Here is a 19,377-nt window from a genome sequence, read left to right as displayed (position 1 = left end):
CCACCAATGCTGCTAAACCATTTAAATACTTTTTTTTTCTCGAAATTTCTCTCAAAACGGACAAACATGCTGCAACATAGCAACAAGATTCTTTGGAGAATATGTAAATCCTAGGGTGTATTCAGTTTAGTAACCTACATTTTGCAAAATCCGTACCTTAAAAATGACCCTTCGGTAAGTCCCGCCCCTCGTACGCAGACTCGTACCGGCTTTCGTAGGAAAACGCATGAAAAAGGATGAACTTTTCCTAATATTTCTTCAGGGAGTGCAGTTTGTGACAGTGTGGACTCCACGATAATGTAGCTCTGACAGCTGACAGACTAAGAAGCAGCGGGGGGGCGGGGCTTAGCGAACGGTCAGTTTATTTGAATGAAGGAAGTTTTGGACATTGTGGGTGCCTGACTTTAATGCAAGAGACTGGAGTTGGTGTCTCATCACAGACACGTTCTAACCTTTTTATTAATCATAACCATCCTTCACTGACCTTAACCATTATGTCGTTGCCATGGACACATATTCTGTAGGATGCAATCATTTGGAAAAAAAGTAGAGAAAAAGAAACGTGAGTTTATGTAATTTTAGCTTCGATGTTTCGTACAAACTTACTTTGTGATATTGCGGCGCCACCTACAGATGTCATCTCCTTTTATAGGATGATGCAGAAGATGTACAGGATTTGGCAACCAATTATATATATATATATATATATATATAGGTCATGTAATGACATGTCATGTAATTGCAAAAAAACTAAATAAAAATAGATTTCGTAATTATCTCAGAATAAAAACTGTGCCTTTGCTGATAACCTCGTTATGAATCAAGGAATCACATTAGAGACAACTACACCAGACAATTAGAGCCGGCATTCAACAGACATTTGGCGAGGTTGGCCATTTATCATAAAGCAAAGTCATGCAAGATTTATAATGCAGGTGTGGAGAGGGGCTGGGGATTGGGTGCATCCGGCAATTTGAATTTGTGTTTCAAGCCAGAACTTTCAGTGCTTGGCAAAAGCAATTGAAAAAGAGATGAATGTTGATCCACAAAACTTACTGTGAAACAGAAAAGCCTTACATATACTCTACAGTCAGAAAATTTCTCTCTGCAACGGCCACAGACTCAGAGAGCGGCAGTCAGAGAGCTAAGAGGCTAATTGGATGTGGATGGGAATGTCTAACCTCTCACTGCAGGTCTAAGGTAAAAACAGTTACTGCAACTTATTTATCGAAACCTTTTCCTGCAGACATGCGTTGCCTAGCAATATGACACAGGACTAAAAGAAGCAGTTAGATTTATTTATTCATCAGCAACAGCAAAGCAGGTCTCTTAAGTTAAATGCATGACATAAACAGTGCTGACGTCACACTTTGGTTTGTGGTCAGCGGTTCTGAAGCCTTGGCCACGGCCGTCGCCATGTTTGCTTTTTGCAACCAGCGAAGGGAAGTGACCATATTGGAGTGAGGAGGAATGAAGTAGAGACGCCTGATATGGCTATGGTTACAACCTGTCAATCACTGTGTAGCCCCGCCCTAAAGCATCCCCTGCTTTATGGTCTGTTTGACTCTAAATGGATCATCATTTACTAAATGACCATCATGCTGTATTGAAGAAGACTTGAAACTAGAGATTGAGACCATAAACTCATGTTTACAATGTTTACTGAGGTAATAAATCAAGAGAGAAGTAGAGTCATTTTCTCAAAGACTTCTATACAACCAGATGAGTCGTCCCCTGGTGGTCAGTAGAGAGAATGCAGGTTTAGGGCACATCTGCGTTGGCTTCACTTGATAAAAATGGCGGTTGCCGTCTGGTTCTCGCTCTTGATACTACGCCAGTTGCTCTGAGCTTGTAATGACTTTAATAAGTTTACATGGGAGTTAGTTGAAAGCTCGGTGCGTTGGTATCAGAAGCCGAGGGGCACTTACCAAGCGCGGTACTTGATGAGTTGGGAGTGAGCCTGAGTTGTGTGCGCGGTTTTGCACCTACTCTTCAAAGGTGTACAATTTTCCACGCAAAATTGGCCCACAAACAACCGAGTAATTCATTCAATAATTAATGTGAACCGAGTAATTCCAGGTGACCACTTATCTCCTCAAATTATCTGCACAATGCTCCCTCAAATGCATGAGCAATAAGGAGAAGCACTCCCCACTGCTGACATGCAGAGAGTGTTTCCTGATGAGGGCAGGCTGCTGTGTCTGATAGAGGAAATTCACACGTGACACTCAAAAAAAGAGCGAGATACTTTTCGTTCCGTCTCTCCGGTGCGGCTGCACGAGTCCTCCGTGGCATTTTTTTTTTAATCTCGTGTCTCAGCTGATTCGGAGTCAGTGGAGTGTCTGTTCTAATCGCAGCCCTAATGTCAGATAACACCGCTGCACTCCGAACCTGTGTCAGCGCACATGTATCCGTGCGCTCCAGGTTTGTGCATGGTTGTGTGTGCATCCGGAGATAAGAAGCGAATGGCCACGTGTGAACATGATGAAAGGAGTGAGAGGGAATACTAAGCAGTGCTGCTGTGTGTGTGTGTGTGTGTGTGTCTCTGTGTGTGTGTGTTGTGTTCAGATAAGGAATGACTTACCACTCACAGTCACCAGTCTCCAAGGAGAGAAGTTCTCAAGTTTAAACTAATGTGTCAGTTGGTGCAGAGGAAGGCTGATGACGGATGCTGAGCTGTAGATATTGGTGTGTTTGGTAATTCAGCACGAGACTAAATGATAGTTAAAAGTATTGTTTCCTTTATTTTTGCTGCCCAGCTGCCAGGAAGTTTCTTTTGGTATTGAACGTTTCTTCAAACCACAGATGTGTCGAATGTGGACGTTTTTGCAAGTTTTAGTAAAACGAGCGATTGTTATTGAGAGTGGGTCAAACACTGTTTTGTGTTCTTCGTCACAATCAAAAGTGAACGTTGACTTAATGCTTGTTACGTAATGTTGTTACCCCTGTGATGTAATATTACGTTTCGTAACATAACGTCAGACAGTCCGCTGGGCAGTAGTAGGACACTCGTCTACTTTAATCTCAAACCATGAGATTTTATTGTGGCTTTGAGCACATTTTTTTTATGTGTAATGTCTCGTATTTTGTCTGGACCCTGAGTTTTTTATTACGTTATCTCCGCTGTGAGTGACATTTCTTGTTGTTTGAACATAAACAATGATCTTTTTTCAAACGTTAACGAAGGAGTTTTGTTGCCTAAACCTGACCAATCGTTTCACAACGATTACCGTGCGGCAAAGTACGTTTCTGCGAGCCTGGTACGAGGCTGAAAGTAAATGCGTTGATGAAACATGAGACATACAAAGCTATCATTTATTTCTGGTGACTGGGTTGCATAAACACATTGCTGTAACCTGCTGAGACGTATCACGGGAACCAACAATATTTTACATTTGATTCTTTGAATAGAAACGATACAACCATTTCTACTTCACCAGAAAACTCATAATGACACGTTAGAAAAAACACGTGTTTAAAGTCAGGATGATGGTTAAGAGTCCATGTATGGCAGCTAAAACCTCAAAGTCAAGGTGCACATCGATCCCATGCACGCAAACTACAAATGATGCATTGATGAACTTTCATGACGTAGTCGTCATTTTGGGGCCTGGTCAAGAGCACCTAGACAGAAAACACAGAGCGAGCTCATAACTTTTTTGCGAGAGTAGAGTAGAGAAATCCAGACTCCAGCGGAGACAGAGACAATAATAAAAGTGCTTTTAGGGCCAATCATCTTGACTCTTTCCCTCTCTGATGATGTCTGTCTGCACACAGAACTATCAGGGCTTTTAGTTTGACTCCCTTCAGGAGATGGTATTTGCAGCTATCCATACCGGTTATTCCACCCCAAAAAGAAATCCATCCCCGTCATCGTGAGATTTAATTTGTTTTGGTTGATGCTTGATTTGAGTTAAGTGTTTTCATGTCCTGCTCTGCTTCCTGACAATCAGCCCACACAGAAAGAAACGGAGGTCTCAGCTGGATAAATGCCAGCATTTTTAAAAATCCAATATTTCATCTTGCAAACTTTATTATGACATCCGTGTCTTCTTCTTTAGGGCTGCAGGTTAATTTCAAAGTTCGGCTTGACATCGCTGAATTTAGTGTTTGAAAAATGTTGCCTGCATTGTGCAATAATGAAACATAAACTACATAGAGATAGAAGTGGCAGGATGTTGCCTCCTGCTGTAAATGTGATTTCCCTTCTGGTTTGATCATCCAGGTGATAATCAATGATGTTGCCAACTCAGTCAACAGAAAAAATGTTTTCATTGTATGTTTCTGCAAACCACGGGATACGTTTAATATGGACGTTTCTTAATAAAAAATATGTTTCATAAATATGTTTTATATCAGCCTCATATCAACCTTGCAGAAACGCACAATTTCACATGGTTAACATCGTTTAGGCAACAACACTGCTTGGTTAAGGTTAGAAAAAAGGATCATGGTTTGTGTTAAACTAACAACGTAACAGTGCAACGTAACAAAGTAACTTAACAACTAAATGCAACAACGTAATAACTCAACGTAACATAAGTTAACAATGTAACATAAGTTAACAACTTAATGTAACAACATAACGTAACAACTCAACGTACGTAACAACGTAACAACTTAACGTACGTTACGCCAACAACGTAATGATGTAAAGTAACGGCGTAACGTAACGGAGAAACGTAACGCGTAACGTAATGCGTAACGTAACACAACGACATAACGTAACGACGTAACACGCAATCACTTGTGCTGAATAAATAAAAAAATATCAATGTATACAACCTGATGCTGTCTTGTCCACAGAGAGGGACGGTTCTAATGACGTAATTAACTGGGCAATCAAAGCTGCAACGTCTCCCACCTCATCTCAGCCCAGCCGGTGGTATCGGTGCTCCGTAAAGAGCTCAGTGTGACTCGTATTCACCAGTGAGTCTCCCCTCCTGTGTTAACAAAATACTCGTTAAAGATTTGCTCTGAACCTGGAGACGTTTTTACACCAAATCATCCATCCGTACTAAACAGGAGTTAATAAGGTAGATAGTACTTTGGAAAGAAGCTGATTTAACATAGTTTACTGTAGTCCAGGCCGTTCCCCCGTGGTCCTCATCTCTCTAGACGCACACAAAGTATTTGACCGCATTGAATTTGAATACTTATTCACAGCTCTTGGGAAATTTGGTTTCAGCCTGCAGCTTTATCTCTGAGATAAAAGCCCTTTTCTCTGCTCAACAAGCAGCAGTTCACACTAATGACATCATTTCACAATACAAATCTTCCTATAAAGAGTTGAACAAACACAGAAATGAGTTTGGGTAAAATTAGCCAACTTTGTAAGGCATTTTTAGAAAAATGCAAGTTATAGGAAGGTCTTGCATTACCAAACTTTCTTCATTTTCACTGTGCTGCTAATATCCATAAAATGGCATTTGGGATGTCCCTCGCCTCCCTGTTATGTGCTTCACTGAGTATAAAACAATCCCTTAGGATCAGGTTGCAGATTATGATACATTTTAGTTGTAAACTAACTATCTCGTCCATCCCCATCGTCAGTAATCCTGCTTTCACGACTGTCCTATTAGACTCTGTATTCCACCTCTGGCTTCAAGAAGGTACTAAAATGCATTGCTGACCTTTTTCCACAAAGGGGTATTTTCACACTTTGAACATCTTGTAGAGTATGACATCCCAAGAAACAATTTATTTCATCCAGAAAACACCCACTTGGTGGTTTGATTGAGGATAATGGCTTTAACCTCTATGAGGGTGTCTCAAGGTTATATAACATGATTCAAAAGTATCTTCAGCCGCTCTCTTAATAATCTGAAACGTGCCTGGGAAGAGGAATTTGGGATGGAATGGTGGTCTGCAACTGAGAGAGTACACAAATCCTAAATCTGTGTGAGACATGGACTTCAATTTAAAGTGTTCCAGAGTCTGTATCTCTCGCAAACTCACCAGGTTTTATCCGGAGGTGTCATGATGACCCCCGTTACCTTACATCACATGTTCGTTTGTTTTCCTGACAGTTGATTGTCACACTTTGGTCCTCTATTTTTGAAACCCCAAACATAATGATGGTCTTTGGAGTTGCCCCCAGAGGGAATGTCTCTTTCAAATGGCAAGTCACTCTTTCTAGCAGTTGCTCTCCTCACGGCCCGCCGTCTAATCCGTCTTCAGTCGAAGGACAGGACTCCACCATCACACGCCCATCGGGTCAAAGATGTAACGGTGCACTTAAAACGAGAAGAACTGAACGATCGTGGTCAAGGCTCTAATGAAAAAATACCTCAAGGTGTGGCAGCATGTCCTGGAGTATTTTAACAAACTCCCCATCTCCCTTTGGTTTCTAGTATTATTTAGTTATTTATCATAAGCATTTTAATTATATATATATATATACTTCTTATTTTTCTGTGCTGTTACTTCTTACTTGTGTCTATTTATCTGCATGTTCCATAGACTTCTTTGCATACTCATGTGCCTTGGTCTATCTGCTCACCGTCCAAGCAAAAGCAAACATAAACAGTTGAATTAAACATTCTGTGAATGGAACTTTTCTAACAAAATATCATCATTTATGAGTTTCTTAAGAGGAACATCAACCTGTGAATATAGTCTAATTAGTGTAAAACTGGCGAGAGGAGGAAGCTGAGGAGAAGCACTCTCTCATATTTCCTCTTTAGTGTCATTTATGAAAATGTGTGTTCAGAGAAGGGGAGCCATCAAGGCGATCCGATGAAGTCAAGGCTGCGTTACGGCAGCGGCGGCCGTCAGTCAGCAATCTAGATTTATTAACCCAGGGACACGAAGTTGAGTGATAAAGCTGAGGCCTGCAGTCCATCCATCTGAGTTTGTGACCCATTGATATTTGCTGAAGGCCATTCTCACTGGAGCTCTGGCTCCCTAAACACACACTCATTCATCACACGGCCGTGCCGTCGCCTCAGATGACTTTTAGTTGGTCCGAGAGGCTGTCAAACTCTGCCGCAGGGCTCTGTCCCTCGGCGTCACAGTGGGTTCTGGTTTGGACTGAATCAAACACCGGCCGCAGGCGAGTGTAGTTTAGCAGAGGAGCTGCTTTAAGGATTCAAACCCTCGTGGTGGAAAGCATCTTCCCTAATGAAGAAGAGCAAGGCATTAGAATCCCTACAAGTTACAGGAAGGCTGAGATAAGACCTGAGATAAGACCTGACCTCTGACCTCACAATGAGAAATGCAAAAAAAAAAAAGTTAATCGAAGTAACTAACATTATTCGTTATGGATCAATCATTTTTGACCGTGAATCCACCTCTTTTGGAGAAAGATAATGATGATGTTGCTGAAATGATGACAATGATGGAAAGGAAGAAGACACCTGAAGGATACGATGATGATGATGATGATGATGATGATGATGATGATGATGATGATGAAGAAGTAGCAGATGGGGTAGATCATGAAGAGGAATATGATTATTATGGTGACCATAAAAAAGATAAAGCTAAAGAAGAAAAAGAATAATAGTCATAAGATGATGATGATGATGCTGAAAGATTAGAAGATATGAGAGAATATATGAAGATGACACCGATGAAGAGAAGAGAGGAAGAAGACCAATGATGACGTGTGGAGAGAGGTTTAAACAAAATGATGAAGACAAAAAGAATATGATGATGGTGATAAGAAAGAAGATGATGTTGCGATTAGAGATGTCACGGACACTTTTAGGTTTCATCGCCTCGCTCAAGAAAATATAGCAAAGATGTTGGTCAGCTGCTTGAAATGTTGTCAGGAATTGATCCAGCAACCAGGTAGAAAGGTAAATGAATCACTTCTGTTCCTACTTCTGTTATATAATTGTACCGCTGCTGTTTAAAACGTTTGATTCATAAAGATGGCCCCGCTATGGTCAGTGCTGCTCAGATCATACTGTTGGTTATCTGGTTGACTTGTCACTCAGAGCCAATATGTTGCTTACAGAATGTAGTAAACTAATCAATTATTTGGTAGAATCTATTTCTGAGGCAGGATTTAACAAAACATGTACTCACTGGAGCTGCCTCCATATTCCTTTAGACTGTAAACCTCCATCTGTTCGCTCTCACACTGCAGGCTACCGCCCGGGATAATTAGATCAGCTGCAGTGTATTGGTAAATGTGAGTGCAGGCGAAATGTTAGTGGTATTAGAGACTGTGGCTGACATTGAACACAGCGGGACAAAGCTGAGTAGAAGCCACGGCTTTAAGATGCAACAGAGAAGAGGTATCTGGCGAGCAATTTAATGACTCGGTTAATGAGATGGAAGAGATGGCACAGAACGAGGAGGGCACACCTGCAGCTGCTCCAGCGTTTCTGAAAACTTTCTCCCATCGTCATCTCATTTTTATGGTGTTTCAGGTTCAGTTGCAGAACAGCAGCCCTGCAGCTGGCAGGGATTCAATGACAGATCTACAGGTTACAAGAACACTCTGGTGTATGTTGTGTCGCGTATCACGACTCGTATCATTTCAATCGTTTTACTATTGTTATTCTCATTCATCTGTTTTGTGCAGAAATGCGCAAAACTGTCCGTGGTGTGTGCAAAGGTTCACAGTTTGAACTAGAAAAAATGAATATGCAACGAGGTAGAGTCCTGAAGATTTGTGCCGATGTAACGTATAGACAGACATTTATTTACCTCTTGGAAGAGTTTGACACATTTCGAGAGACCACACAGGAAATAATTTAACGTTTAGGTTTAGGTTTAGGCAACACGATCACTTAGGTTATGAGAACAAATATATGTTTTGTCTTAAAATGACCTAAATGAACCTAAACATAAAAACTGTGCATTAAAATCAATACAAATGAAACAGGTCATGATATTTCTAATATCTACTTCAAATTGCTGTGAAAACATCTCCTTAAATAAAAGTAGTAATTAAAGTTTCTCGCCAAAATTCACGTTTTGAAATATACTTCTTGGGGGCGTACAGGTCCTGGAGGGATGCCCGTGGTTTAGGCAGTGGCAGCAGGGTACCAGATGGTGACGGAGGAGGTTAGGATGGACTCGATTATCACCGTCCTTATTTCTGGCAGGTTGATCTTCTTCAACCGCCGCAGGAAGTTCATCCTCTGTTGTGCTTTTTTTAATGAGAGAGCTGATGTCGGCTTGAGGTGTGAAGGACTCCACATTGACTGGGCAGCCATCTCCACAACTATGATAATATAAATGAATTAATTATAAAAAAATATCACTGCTTCACTGTTTGTGAAATATGCATAAAGCAATGAGCTGAGCAGATGCAAACCACAGCACAAACATGAATATTGCATATCTTATACAGTAGTTATGACATCAGGCTGTTTCTTGAACATTTAACATCAACCATATGGTCATTGGTTTGTTTTTTTCCATGCTGATACTGTACACCCAAAACAATTGCTAAAATATACTTTCATGGATTGCACCAGCTGTACTTTGTTTAAAGGTTGCGTATCGGTGATGCAGGGTTACTTTGTTTTAAGAATATGTCCCCGTGTTGGCGCCGGTGACCCTGGAATTCAAAAGTGACCGTCTCGGGGTATAAATTAGAGGCGGCGCGGCGACGTTTAGGAGTCTGTCCTTCAAAGAGAATGTCTGGCTTCAGTTCCTCGTGTCAGCAGGCCTCTTCTGAAATGTGTGACACTGAACGCCGGCCAACTCCAAGAGTGCTGATCAGTAGCTCAGTCTGCGTGCTGATCTACCTGTGAAACAATGCTTCGGCAGAACAATAGAGTAACGAAGGAGGCGTTGATTATCAGTGCAGAACTTTTCAACACGTAATTATGTTTCAATGTTTCCTCCGGGCAGGGGATGTAAAACAAAGCCGTAATGAAGTATGACTGCAGTGCCACTGAAATGATCACTGACCTGCACCACACACACACACACACACACACACACACACACACACACACACACACACCCTCTGTCTTTGCTGTTTATGTATTATTCAGGCTACTGCATTGTAGAAGCCCCGGATGGTCTCAGCAGCATGGGTAAAGAGCTGCCGCTGTACTTGAATATTGTATAGAAGTGTTTTTGAAAGGTTTTCGCCTCCATGTGCCTTTTTGAACTCGTTGTTCTGAAATGTGTTATTCTACTGATGGAGAGAACATTCGTTCTTTTTCCTGTGATTTAGCTGAATGGACAAAAAATAATCACGTTTATCTTTATCTAATAGCTAGCAGCTATTTGAAAACATATGCTGTGGGAGTTAGTGTTGTAATGAGTCTAATGTTTTTTTTTAAATAATATATAATACAATATTGAATATAGTGACAAAAAAATAAGCTCTTCAGCCAATGCACGAATTGCTTTGCTGCTGTTTTGTTCCTTTTATTCACACATCACTCCCCTTGAAGTGCCTTGTGCAAGGGCACAATGTCAATAAAAAGAAAAGTGCCGCCAGCTTAGCGATTAATGGTTGTAACTTTTTCTTCACAAGCCAGATTCTGAAACCTTTTCAACATCGCAGATGTGGGTGTTTGTGTAGACGAGATGAAAGTTAAACCTGTGAAGGATCTGCAGCAGAGTGCTGCTCCTCTGATGATCAAAGAGCAGAACGGTCTGTAAAGCAGAGTGTGTGCTGATGTAAAAACAGCAGTGTTTCTGAAGTAGCTGTAAGTACAGTGCAAATCTGTTAAAGTGATCACAGCTCTCTGGGTTCAAATTCAATCTCAATGTAATTAAACAGACAGCTCCGCTATTTCCTGAATTTTATTGACTGTTTCAAAATACGCTACAGCTGTTTAAAATGCAACTTCAGCTGTTTGGAGGGCGGCTTCCACCACGGGGGCTTCCCCCCCGGTGCACATTCGTTTTCAGCCTCCATCCCGACCAGCCATGACTGTTTCTCCGTGTTTCAGTAGACGACACAAAGTCGCCTGAGGAACACCAAGCATGCCGCTACGTCTTGTTCTCAAGCTTGAAGAAAAACTACGTTTTTCATTTTTTTCGCCATCATGATTTCATGAATCGTCGTAGTTTTGAAAATGTTTTTCATATGTTGTCATGTATGTATGAAATCACTCAAAATCAACACTGAAAGTGAACTTCTTTGTCACTGTAAGACAATAATTTAAACAGCATTTGTATAGGAATGACTCTGTCACAAGCCTTTCGATCCATATAAGCGGTTTATCACTGTAACCTCGGTCACCATGAGCAGTTTCCACTGTACAATCTAAATGAAATGATTGTCATCGTGCTTGCATACATTTTAAATCATAGTGCTGCTTCAAAAGATACGTTGTGAGGAAGAGAGTCACAAACTTTAGTGAATCTATAAACTAGTGAGAAGGTGCTACTTATGTTTTCAATGCCCTTGTCCTTAATTAGATGTGGGTTCACTGAGGACATGCATCAGTGAACACAAGAGCAGAACCAACAGGAAAGACTTCTAACTTCGTGGTTGCTTGTGATTTCCTGCATTGAGTGGAGGATACTTATACAGCCTTAAAATTCTCCACCATACAGAAGGTCAGGACCTCCCACCAGGGGAGGAGACGAACGCTTTCTGCTCAGAACAGCAGCCAGGTGCATTGTTAATGCGTACAGTAGCACATATCCAGTGGGACATAACCAGCAACTGATTTTTATTTTACATTTATTTAACCAGCCTGCCAAGAAGGCAGCGAAACGTCGATTTCATACATAGAATAAAAAAACTAAAAAAACAATACTTTGCAGAGTGAAAGTCCACACGTCAACAGAAGAGGTGCAGAGAGTGAAAAAGGCATCAAGACATGCTAAAATTGTTTGGCCTTGTTGCAACATTATGGTAAAAACTTCTGATAACTTTAGTTTGAAACTGGTTAGAGAGTTGAGAGACCCGAGGTCGAGTCTACCCTGAAGATAGAATACTTTTTCAGACTCAACTGCACTAATGGCACCTTTTAAAACCAGCCAATGATTGGACCTATTGGACCAACGCTGCTCCTGTGATTGCAAGTGAAGACCGATCAGATTGTACAATGTGCGGTAATGAGTCCTGCAGCCTGAGTTTGAAATATATCCCAAGTTAAGTCCAAAGAAGTGGGACAAACTAATCTGGAAATCTCCATGGTCTATCTTGCTGAGACAGAACTAGGCCTGTTACCAGACATTTAGGTCTATGTCATGCTTAACATTTAGATTTTTGACCAACCAAATGCCCAAAACTTCCTTGTGTGAGCAATTTTAGTACCATCCCCTTGAAGGGTGTTGTTAGAGAGGGAAGGAACCTTCGCCTTAGTTTCGTTTGCATTTAAAAGCAGTCGATGAGGTCAATGAGGGTGAACGCTGCGATGCGTTAAAGTCAGACTGTGAGTTGGCTGCTGAATTCTCAAAATAAGGAGCAGAGGAATACAGGACTGCATCATCAGCATACACATGTTACATTGAGTGTTCCATGTGGTCACAAATACCATTAACATGTAATAGAAAGAGTAGAGGCCCCAAAATAGACCCTTGTGGAACTCCCTTTTTAAAGTCAACAAGATCAGAAACAACCTGACAAATTGCATGCTGCCTCTTAAATAACCCAAACAAGTTGTTCCTATTAGAACACTGGCATCTGTACGATATAGTGCAAAACCTCTGCAATGAATACTGTTATTGTGTCAGAAGGGTGTCGGACATGGCAACAGCAATGACTACATAATGCAGTCCAACACAATATTCAGACTAAAAAGTTGAAATATATGAACATAATTCAACTTTTAAATCAGCAACACAACATCATATGCCTCATTAATGTGGTGCTTCTGCATTTGTACTGAGTGTTTGTGTGAATTGACCCACACCTTGTGCAGTAAACATACTGTATATTTTACACAAACAGTAGATTAAGCTACTGACTGACATTTTTTGACGGGATAAGCTTCTGAGGGCTCGAGTCACAAACTGTCAGATGAAGGGCCGGAGACGTTGTTTTTCAGCCTCCGGGCCGAGTGTGTGCCGATCCTCACAGCTCAGTAGCTGTTTGACAGACGAGCTCCTCTGCTGCAGACAGAGAGACGTGCTGGGAGGAAGTCACACAGGTCAGAGTAGAAAAGAAATCGCAGCTGATGAAGTACAGCTCGAAAAATTCACACCAAGTCAAATTAGTGATGTCTCAAAAAAACTCATTTAAAGTGGTGCAGAAAACTTTCTAAGTCACTACTCTGCTACTGTTCTATTTCTAAACTAGGATTAACCTCTCAGGGTTGTTTGTCTCCGCCAACCAGTCAAGTTGTAATCACAGACTGTGAGAAGTGGACGTAGTCATCGTGTTGTCCCTCATTGGTTTCTTGATGTTTTGAAGCCTCTAGTTCGACGTTTTGCTCGTTGCATCTCGGGTCACGGCTGTCGCCATCTTGGCTTTCTTGCAACCAGTAAACGGAAGTGACCGTATTTGGACGGCAAAATCAAATCAGTTCATCCTTATTAAATCCGAGCGGACGTGCCAAATCTGAAGAAATTCCCTCCGGTTCTCGTCTTCAAGAGAGTGGAGCGGACGAACACACAGGAAACATGCTGCCTCAGGGGCCACGGCCTGAACATTTATATTTGACTGAACACAACATGTGACAGCACAAGATGTACGTATTCTCCTGGGATTAGTCTTAAAGAGTGGGAGGAATCATTCACTGCTTTATTATATCAGTTCTTGTCTTTCAACCCGTTATTGTGCTTGCACAGCTTTTATGACGTTAATTAAATATCCTAAAATCATTAAGATTTATTATTATTAATTCTATTATTTCTTTAATAGATGACCGCAATATGTGGAAAGTCTCCATTAACTTTCTCTGAGTAAAAGGTTCGGGCTTCGCTCAGAGTGCTCTGCTCTAAAATGTCAAATGTAATGTAAATGTACATTGCATACACTATTCATGCTGCTCTCTCGCTCGCTCTCATTTTATCCTTATATTGCATTTAAATTGAATGAGTGCATCCGAGGCATGCATTTCATTTCTGTTTAATCAGATCTAAAAACAGATTCAGAAAAGGTCCGTTATTCACATTCTTAATACAAACGTAGATATTTAATTGGAAGGAAGAGCAGCCTTGGTTTGTGCAGGTTTCGCAAAGAGATAATTTATTTCGAAGGTTATGGTTCATGTTTGAGGGCAACAAGCAGACCTTGGTGTGATTACTGTGCTCAGAGACGCACGGCTTTAAGGCAACATCGCTGTGAGAGATGCACACTGAGCAGCATTGAACTATGTGTGTCCAGGACCCTTAATTAAAGAGCTCTGAACCTGTAAATCTCCCGATCGCTGTTGTTATTGAAGTGGAGGAAGATGCTCATCAGCTTGAATTTAATCATGAATGCTGTGAATACTGTGCTATTTCAGCAGTTGACGCCATGGATGGATAGACAGCTGGATGAGAGGATGCTGGTGAAGCTCACTTTGCTGGATTAATCGTGATTAACACGTGTTGTGAGTGTGCAGGGAACCTGTGAGGACTTACGTGCTCTCAAACTCACAGAGCTTTGGACGTGAGAGCTGACAAGGCGAAGAAGAGTAATGACTCACAATATCTCTGTTTTAGCCAAAGGCTGTGGAGCTATCGCTCCTCTAGCAGCCACAACACTCAGTCCTATGTGTGCCTCTGAAATGCTTCTGCAGTGTGTTAAAACAAACCAGAATGAATGAGAGCTTTTGAGGAAATAAGCATTGTTTTTGTGCAGCATGAAAAGGTAATGAGTGTTTTTTTAATTTTCTAAGGAGGAAACCTCCTGGTTGTGGTGCATAATTAGCTATTAGCTTCAGCGATCTGGTCAGAGCACCAGATTTAAATAAGAGAGTGGATTATTCTGCACTATAGTGGCAGGTAGAGAAAGCCTGCTTCAGGGTAAGACAGCTCACACTGTTTGTGTGCGTCAGCGGCTGTCAGATGAAGAGTGCATTAGTTAGTTTGACTCTGTGATCAATACTTAGGTCATAAGTTTGACATTTCTTTAGAGTTTCAGAGTGTGACTCGACTGCTGATGCAGACTGAAGGAACATTTCTTCAGACAGAAAAATAATCTTTTCAACTTACCGTGTGGCTGATCAATAATCTTTCTTTTTTTGTGGGAAAATTCCAGGATAAAAGTCGACGTACTAAGGTGAACAAAAAGCTGTATTTTAAAGCTGTCTAAAGGGAAAATAACTGCAATAACTGGACCACTAAATTGAATTAAGTTTGACAAGGCCAGCTCTCTTTAAACCATTAGGAGTGAGTCTCGTGTGTCATTTCTTATAAAATGAAATGGCAATTGTCAAAAGGACTGCAGCAAAGCCTCTGGTGTTGGCAGAGAGATCTCGTATCTTTTGATATTTCACCGGCTTTCCTTCACTACAAACACGGCTCAGTGTTTAGCAGTTAGGAGTCCAACTTGTACTCCACATGTATCGCCACTTCTTGTTGATGTGTCGGGGGATTTTGTGCTCCACTGGTTTCAGTCAAGCGACCCAAACTCAACTGAAGTGAATTCCTTTTCTGTTAGAAGGTCCTCTGCATTCTTTCTATCTGCCCCTCAGTGATCTCATACAATCTCCTCTTTGTCCGTCAGCCTTTGGGCCAAACGTTTTGGAGGTATTTCTGTGTATTTCTGTTTTTGTGAAATGTTTTCTGCTGCACGTCTAGTAGTATTAATAAGTGAAGAGAGAAATAATTGAGTGGTCATGGTTTCAAAACATGATCTCACAGAAATACTTGAAATCGTAACAGCGCGTTACGTGGTGGTTGCATGTAATGCGTCAAAGTGATGTTTTAGGAAACAGAACCAGTAACTTCACAATAACTTTACACTTTGGGACACAACAAACGATCTGAAATCCCGGTCTGGTGGTTGAACATGTTGAGTTCTCTTCCCTCCCGTCCTCTGTGTCTTTTTCTCCTTGTTTAATACTTCGTCACTTCCTCTCACAGCTGCATAGTCACGTGGATGCGTTTAGTTTGCGTGTTGAACAAAAGGATCCTAATTTGCGTTCCACGGGCATTGTCTTCATGGTGCCGACACATAGCGCGCTGTGACGAGGTCGTGGCCGTTTCACGTATTTCTGTGAGGCCAAGTTGGGTTTCCATGTTTCTGAGTATGTGTGTGAATCCATAGAATTTCCCTGCATCGAAAATTACTTTTTATGAAAAGCACAGTGAACACATTACTTACTTTAATAGCAAATTGATTTCTGGAGCGTGAAACCCATTTCTGTCTCTGCCGCTTGAACGGAGAATCACAAAGACATCGATTATGGCAGTCGCTCCAAAAATGTCATTGATACAGTTATCAAATAAGGGCAACTTTTGATCCTTTTTTTCTGTGATGAGATTGTTTTGAATCACTTTGGGCTGAAAATGAGGATGTAAAGCGTGACACCTGGCCCCCAAAAAAAAGAAAAGCTTTACCCTCGTCTCATATCTCATGTGCTTAGTTTGAGTCCTTTATCATTGTCCCCTCACATGCATTTACTTACACCACTGCATGTCTTTAGCCACATCTACGCTAATTGATGTTAATTTAAGTGCATTTTCAAATGTGTTCTGGTGAACAACACAAGTTCATGTTGACTCAAGGAACTTTAGGTGAGCTCATGTTTGTAGCGTACACGGAAATACTTACAATTCTGAGCATTTATAAGATGTTCTTTCAACACCCCGCACTGCAAACTCAAATGACCCTGTGGAGCCTGAGGCTGAACCCCCCCCCCCCCCCCCGCTGATAATGGATATCTCCGCTATCGCTCTGAGAGGGAAATATCTCCTGGAGAGATTATATTAATGAAGGATCTTGAGCTGTCTTTACTTTGTTTAGTCGAGATTTAATCACACTTGATATTGGATTTCTGCCAGTTCAGGGAACGTACTCGGGAGGTTTGACTTTGGTCTCTCTTTCATGGGACTTTCATCGTATCTGGCTTTTGTTCATTGTTGTGTGCTGTTTACAATAACACACTAACATTAAGACGATTAGAGATTTAACATTGTTCATTGAGTCCATGAAAACCTGACAAAGTAGCCATAAGTAAAATATTTTACTTCTTATTTGTTGTTTAAGTGAGAAATATTTGCTCATATTTAAAACGTACCACGCCATGGACAGACTTCATTAATGACTTCCTCATTTGCTGAGACATCATCTTGTACAGTCTTGTTTGTGGTTTAGTCGGGTGATGTACTCTTCGTTCCTGAAATGTGCAAAATGAGTAAAAGCTTGAGTACAGAGAAGCAGTTCTGAGTCTCTAGAGTTGTTTTTATACGTTAATATTCAAATCTGAAAGCTCCAAGGCAACATCTGTGCAAAAACACATTGTTGGCAGTTGAGGAGAACAACTAAAGAGAATAGTTTATTAGAAAATTACAGAATGCCAAGTTATCACTTGAAAGGTTTCGTCCTGCTGTCAACTAAATAGAGTGAATGGAGAGAAATGTCTCTTATTGTAGTAATTTGATGCGAGTGCTTGAATTAGATTGATTAATTAATGTAAGTCGACGTCTGTTTTGCATTAAATCTTTGAGTTTCCCTGTTTTCCCTCACGAGGTGCCATCTGACATTAATATTATTCTTCTTTAACATTTATCTCCTATTCTTTGGCTTTAGAATCGTATGTACAACCCACAAACTACAACTACAAACAAACAAGAATGTTTTCTTGTCTGTAAGTTAGTTGAAAAAGAGTGTAAATGTGTGTGGAGTTACTCACAGTATCAGTGTTTAACTAATGCCTCTGACATCACTGATCCACTCCACTGGCCAGTTTGTCTAATTAGTGTGTCTGCTCTATCGAGTAGTTACGAAACAATGCGTTATTTATCCAGCAGGGACTCATTATAAGCAGTTTACACAGGGCTGATAGAAGGGCAAGTATTTAGGGATTAGTCTCCATAAATCTAAGACGTTCCCGTGGTGTTCTTATTGTGAGACACCTCAATGAAGGAGCACCACGGTCCTCTATAACTCTGTCCTGATTTCAGACCGTTTGTTTTGTTTTTGTGATTCACAGAGGTGTGTCACAGTCCGCTAGTTTCCAATCTGCTGCCGTCGTCCTTCAGAAGCTCCTCACAGCTGTCGGGCAGCCACGGGCCGGGCTTCGCCAAGCTGAACCGCAGAGAAGGTGAGTAACAGTGACAACCATCATCATCGTGGTTGATACCTACGGAGCCCCGGAGGGGACAATGGAGGGGGGGAAAGAAAACCCCCGACAACTTCATTTCCTTCAGTTTTCACATAAGCGGGAGATATGTGAAGAGAATACTGACTTTCATCACAAAAGCGCATTCTGACCCGGTTCGGCTTTTGTTTTTCTACTTTAAATAAAACCACACATCCGTGTGACAAAAGCCTCCACAACTGCTCTTATACGTGTCCCGTGAAATACGTGACAGGATGACAGCGACAGTGGTTTGGAAAATTGTTTTTAACTTCTGATTTCTTTCTCCGTTACACATCTAATGTTACATAGTTTAATACATCAGTGTGGTGGGCTCTTTCACTCTGTCCAATCCCTTATCCGTCAACTACATGTCAAGTGATAAATTAGAAGGTTAATCGTTTCGACTAAGAAAAGTTGATTGTTTTTTTTGCTTGCTGGCATCTGTCTTAATCCAAAATCCCATCATCCGTGAGTAGCAGTGGTCCACTAGGCTTCACATGATGTGCATCTTCTCTTTGTGCGTGCCGTTTAACGCCGCACCGTTTGTTTAGGCAACGAAAGTTGGGCTTAAAATGAGTATGTTATCTGAGTAAAATATGTGAGAAAAACCACATTAACAAGACAACACTTACGTCACAAACGTCACAAACTTAAAAGAAAACAATAACACTTTCAGACATCAGTCACAAACACCGGCCTCCTGGTTGCAAGTCCTTTATTACAAATAGTATTTTGAGAGCTACCATGTCTCTGCAGTTGATTGCTAGCTGGTTAGCCATTAGCAGGCAATAATCCAAATTAATATCAGGGTTGTGTTTCTGTTTGATTGTTGTGGAGTCAAAGATCTGGGTGTTGATAGAGATGAGCTTTATCTTCTGTATAGATGCACACGTCACTGGTCCTGTGTGAACGTGTGCACATGCATAAAACACGCCTCAGTGGTGGCATACTGTGTTGAAAGAGAATATAGTGAAGTTAATGTTTATTTTCTAGATTCAAATAAAATGAAGGAGTATCACAGTATTTGATGGATCATCGAGGGACTAGATGTTACTGTCAGACCTGTGACATGTCATCTCGGCCACAGCGTGATCTGTTCCACCTCTCCATCAGCAATTCTCCCCAGTATTCATATAAAATTTAGCATTTTAACATCAATAAATTAATGCTGCAATCTTGTCCTCCTTTCGTCTCAATCTTTTATTATTTCTTTTGAACCCAGAGTGTTTTTGTTGCACTGGTTGTGCAGATAAAAGAAGCGGTG

The 19,377-nt window shown here is 41.1% G+C and overlaps 1 protein-coding gene across 1 annotated transcript in view; it reads left to right on the top strand.

The window, feature by feature from the left end:
- Positions 1 to 19,377, top strand: part of LOC306703539 (contactin-associated protein-like 4) — a gene marked incomplete at both ends in the record, with an annotated part of 62,128 nt that overhangs the window by 1,562 nt on the left and 41,189 nt on the right. The window contains one exon of the mRNA XM_079169537.1: positions 17,964 to 18,074. Coding sequence (XP_079025663.1) covers positions 17,964 to 18,074 — 111 coding nt within the window. The remainder of the gene's footprint in view (positions 1 to 17,963; positions 18,075 to 19,377) is intronic.

The sequence above is a fragment of the Pholis gunnellus genome, assembly GCF_910591455.1.
Source record: "Pholis gunnellus genome assembly, chromosome: 11".
NCBI classification, from domain to species: domain Eukaryota; kingdom Metazoa; phylum Chordata; class Actinopteri; order Perciformes; family Pholidae; genus Pholis; species Pholis gunnellus.
Note: the sequence above shows the minus strand (reverse complement) of the source record. Positions and strands in the feature narration are given on the sequence as shown.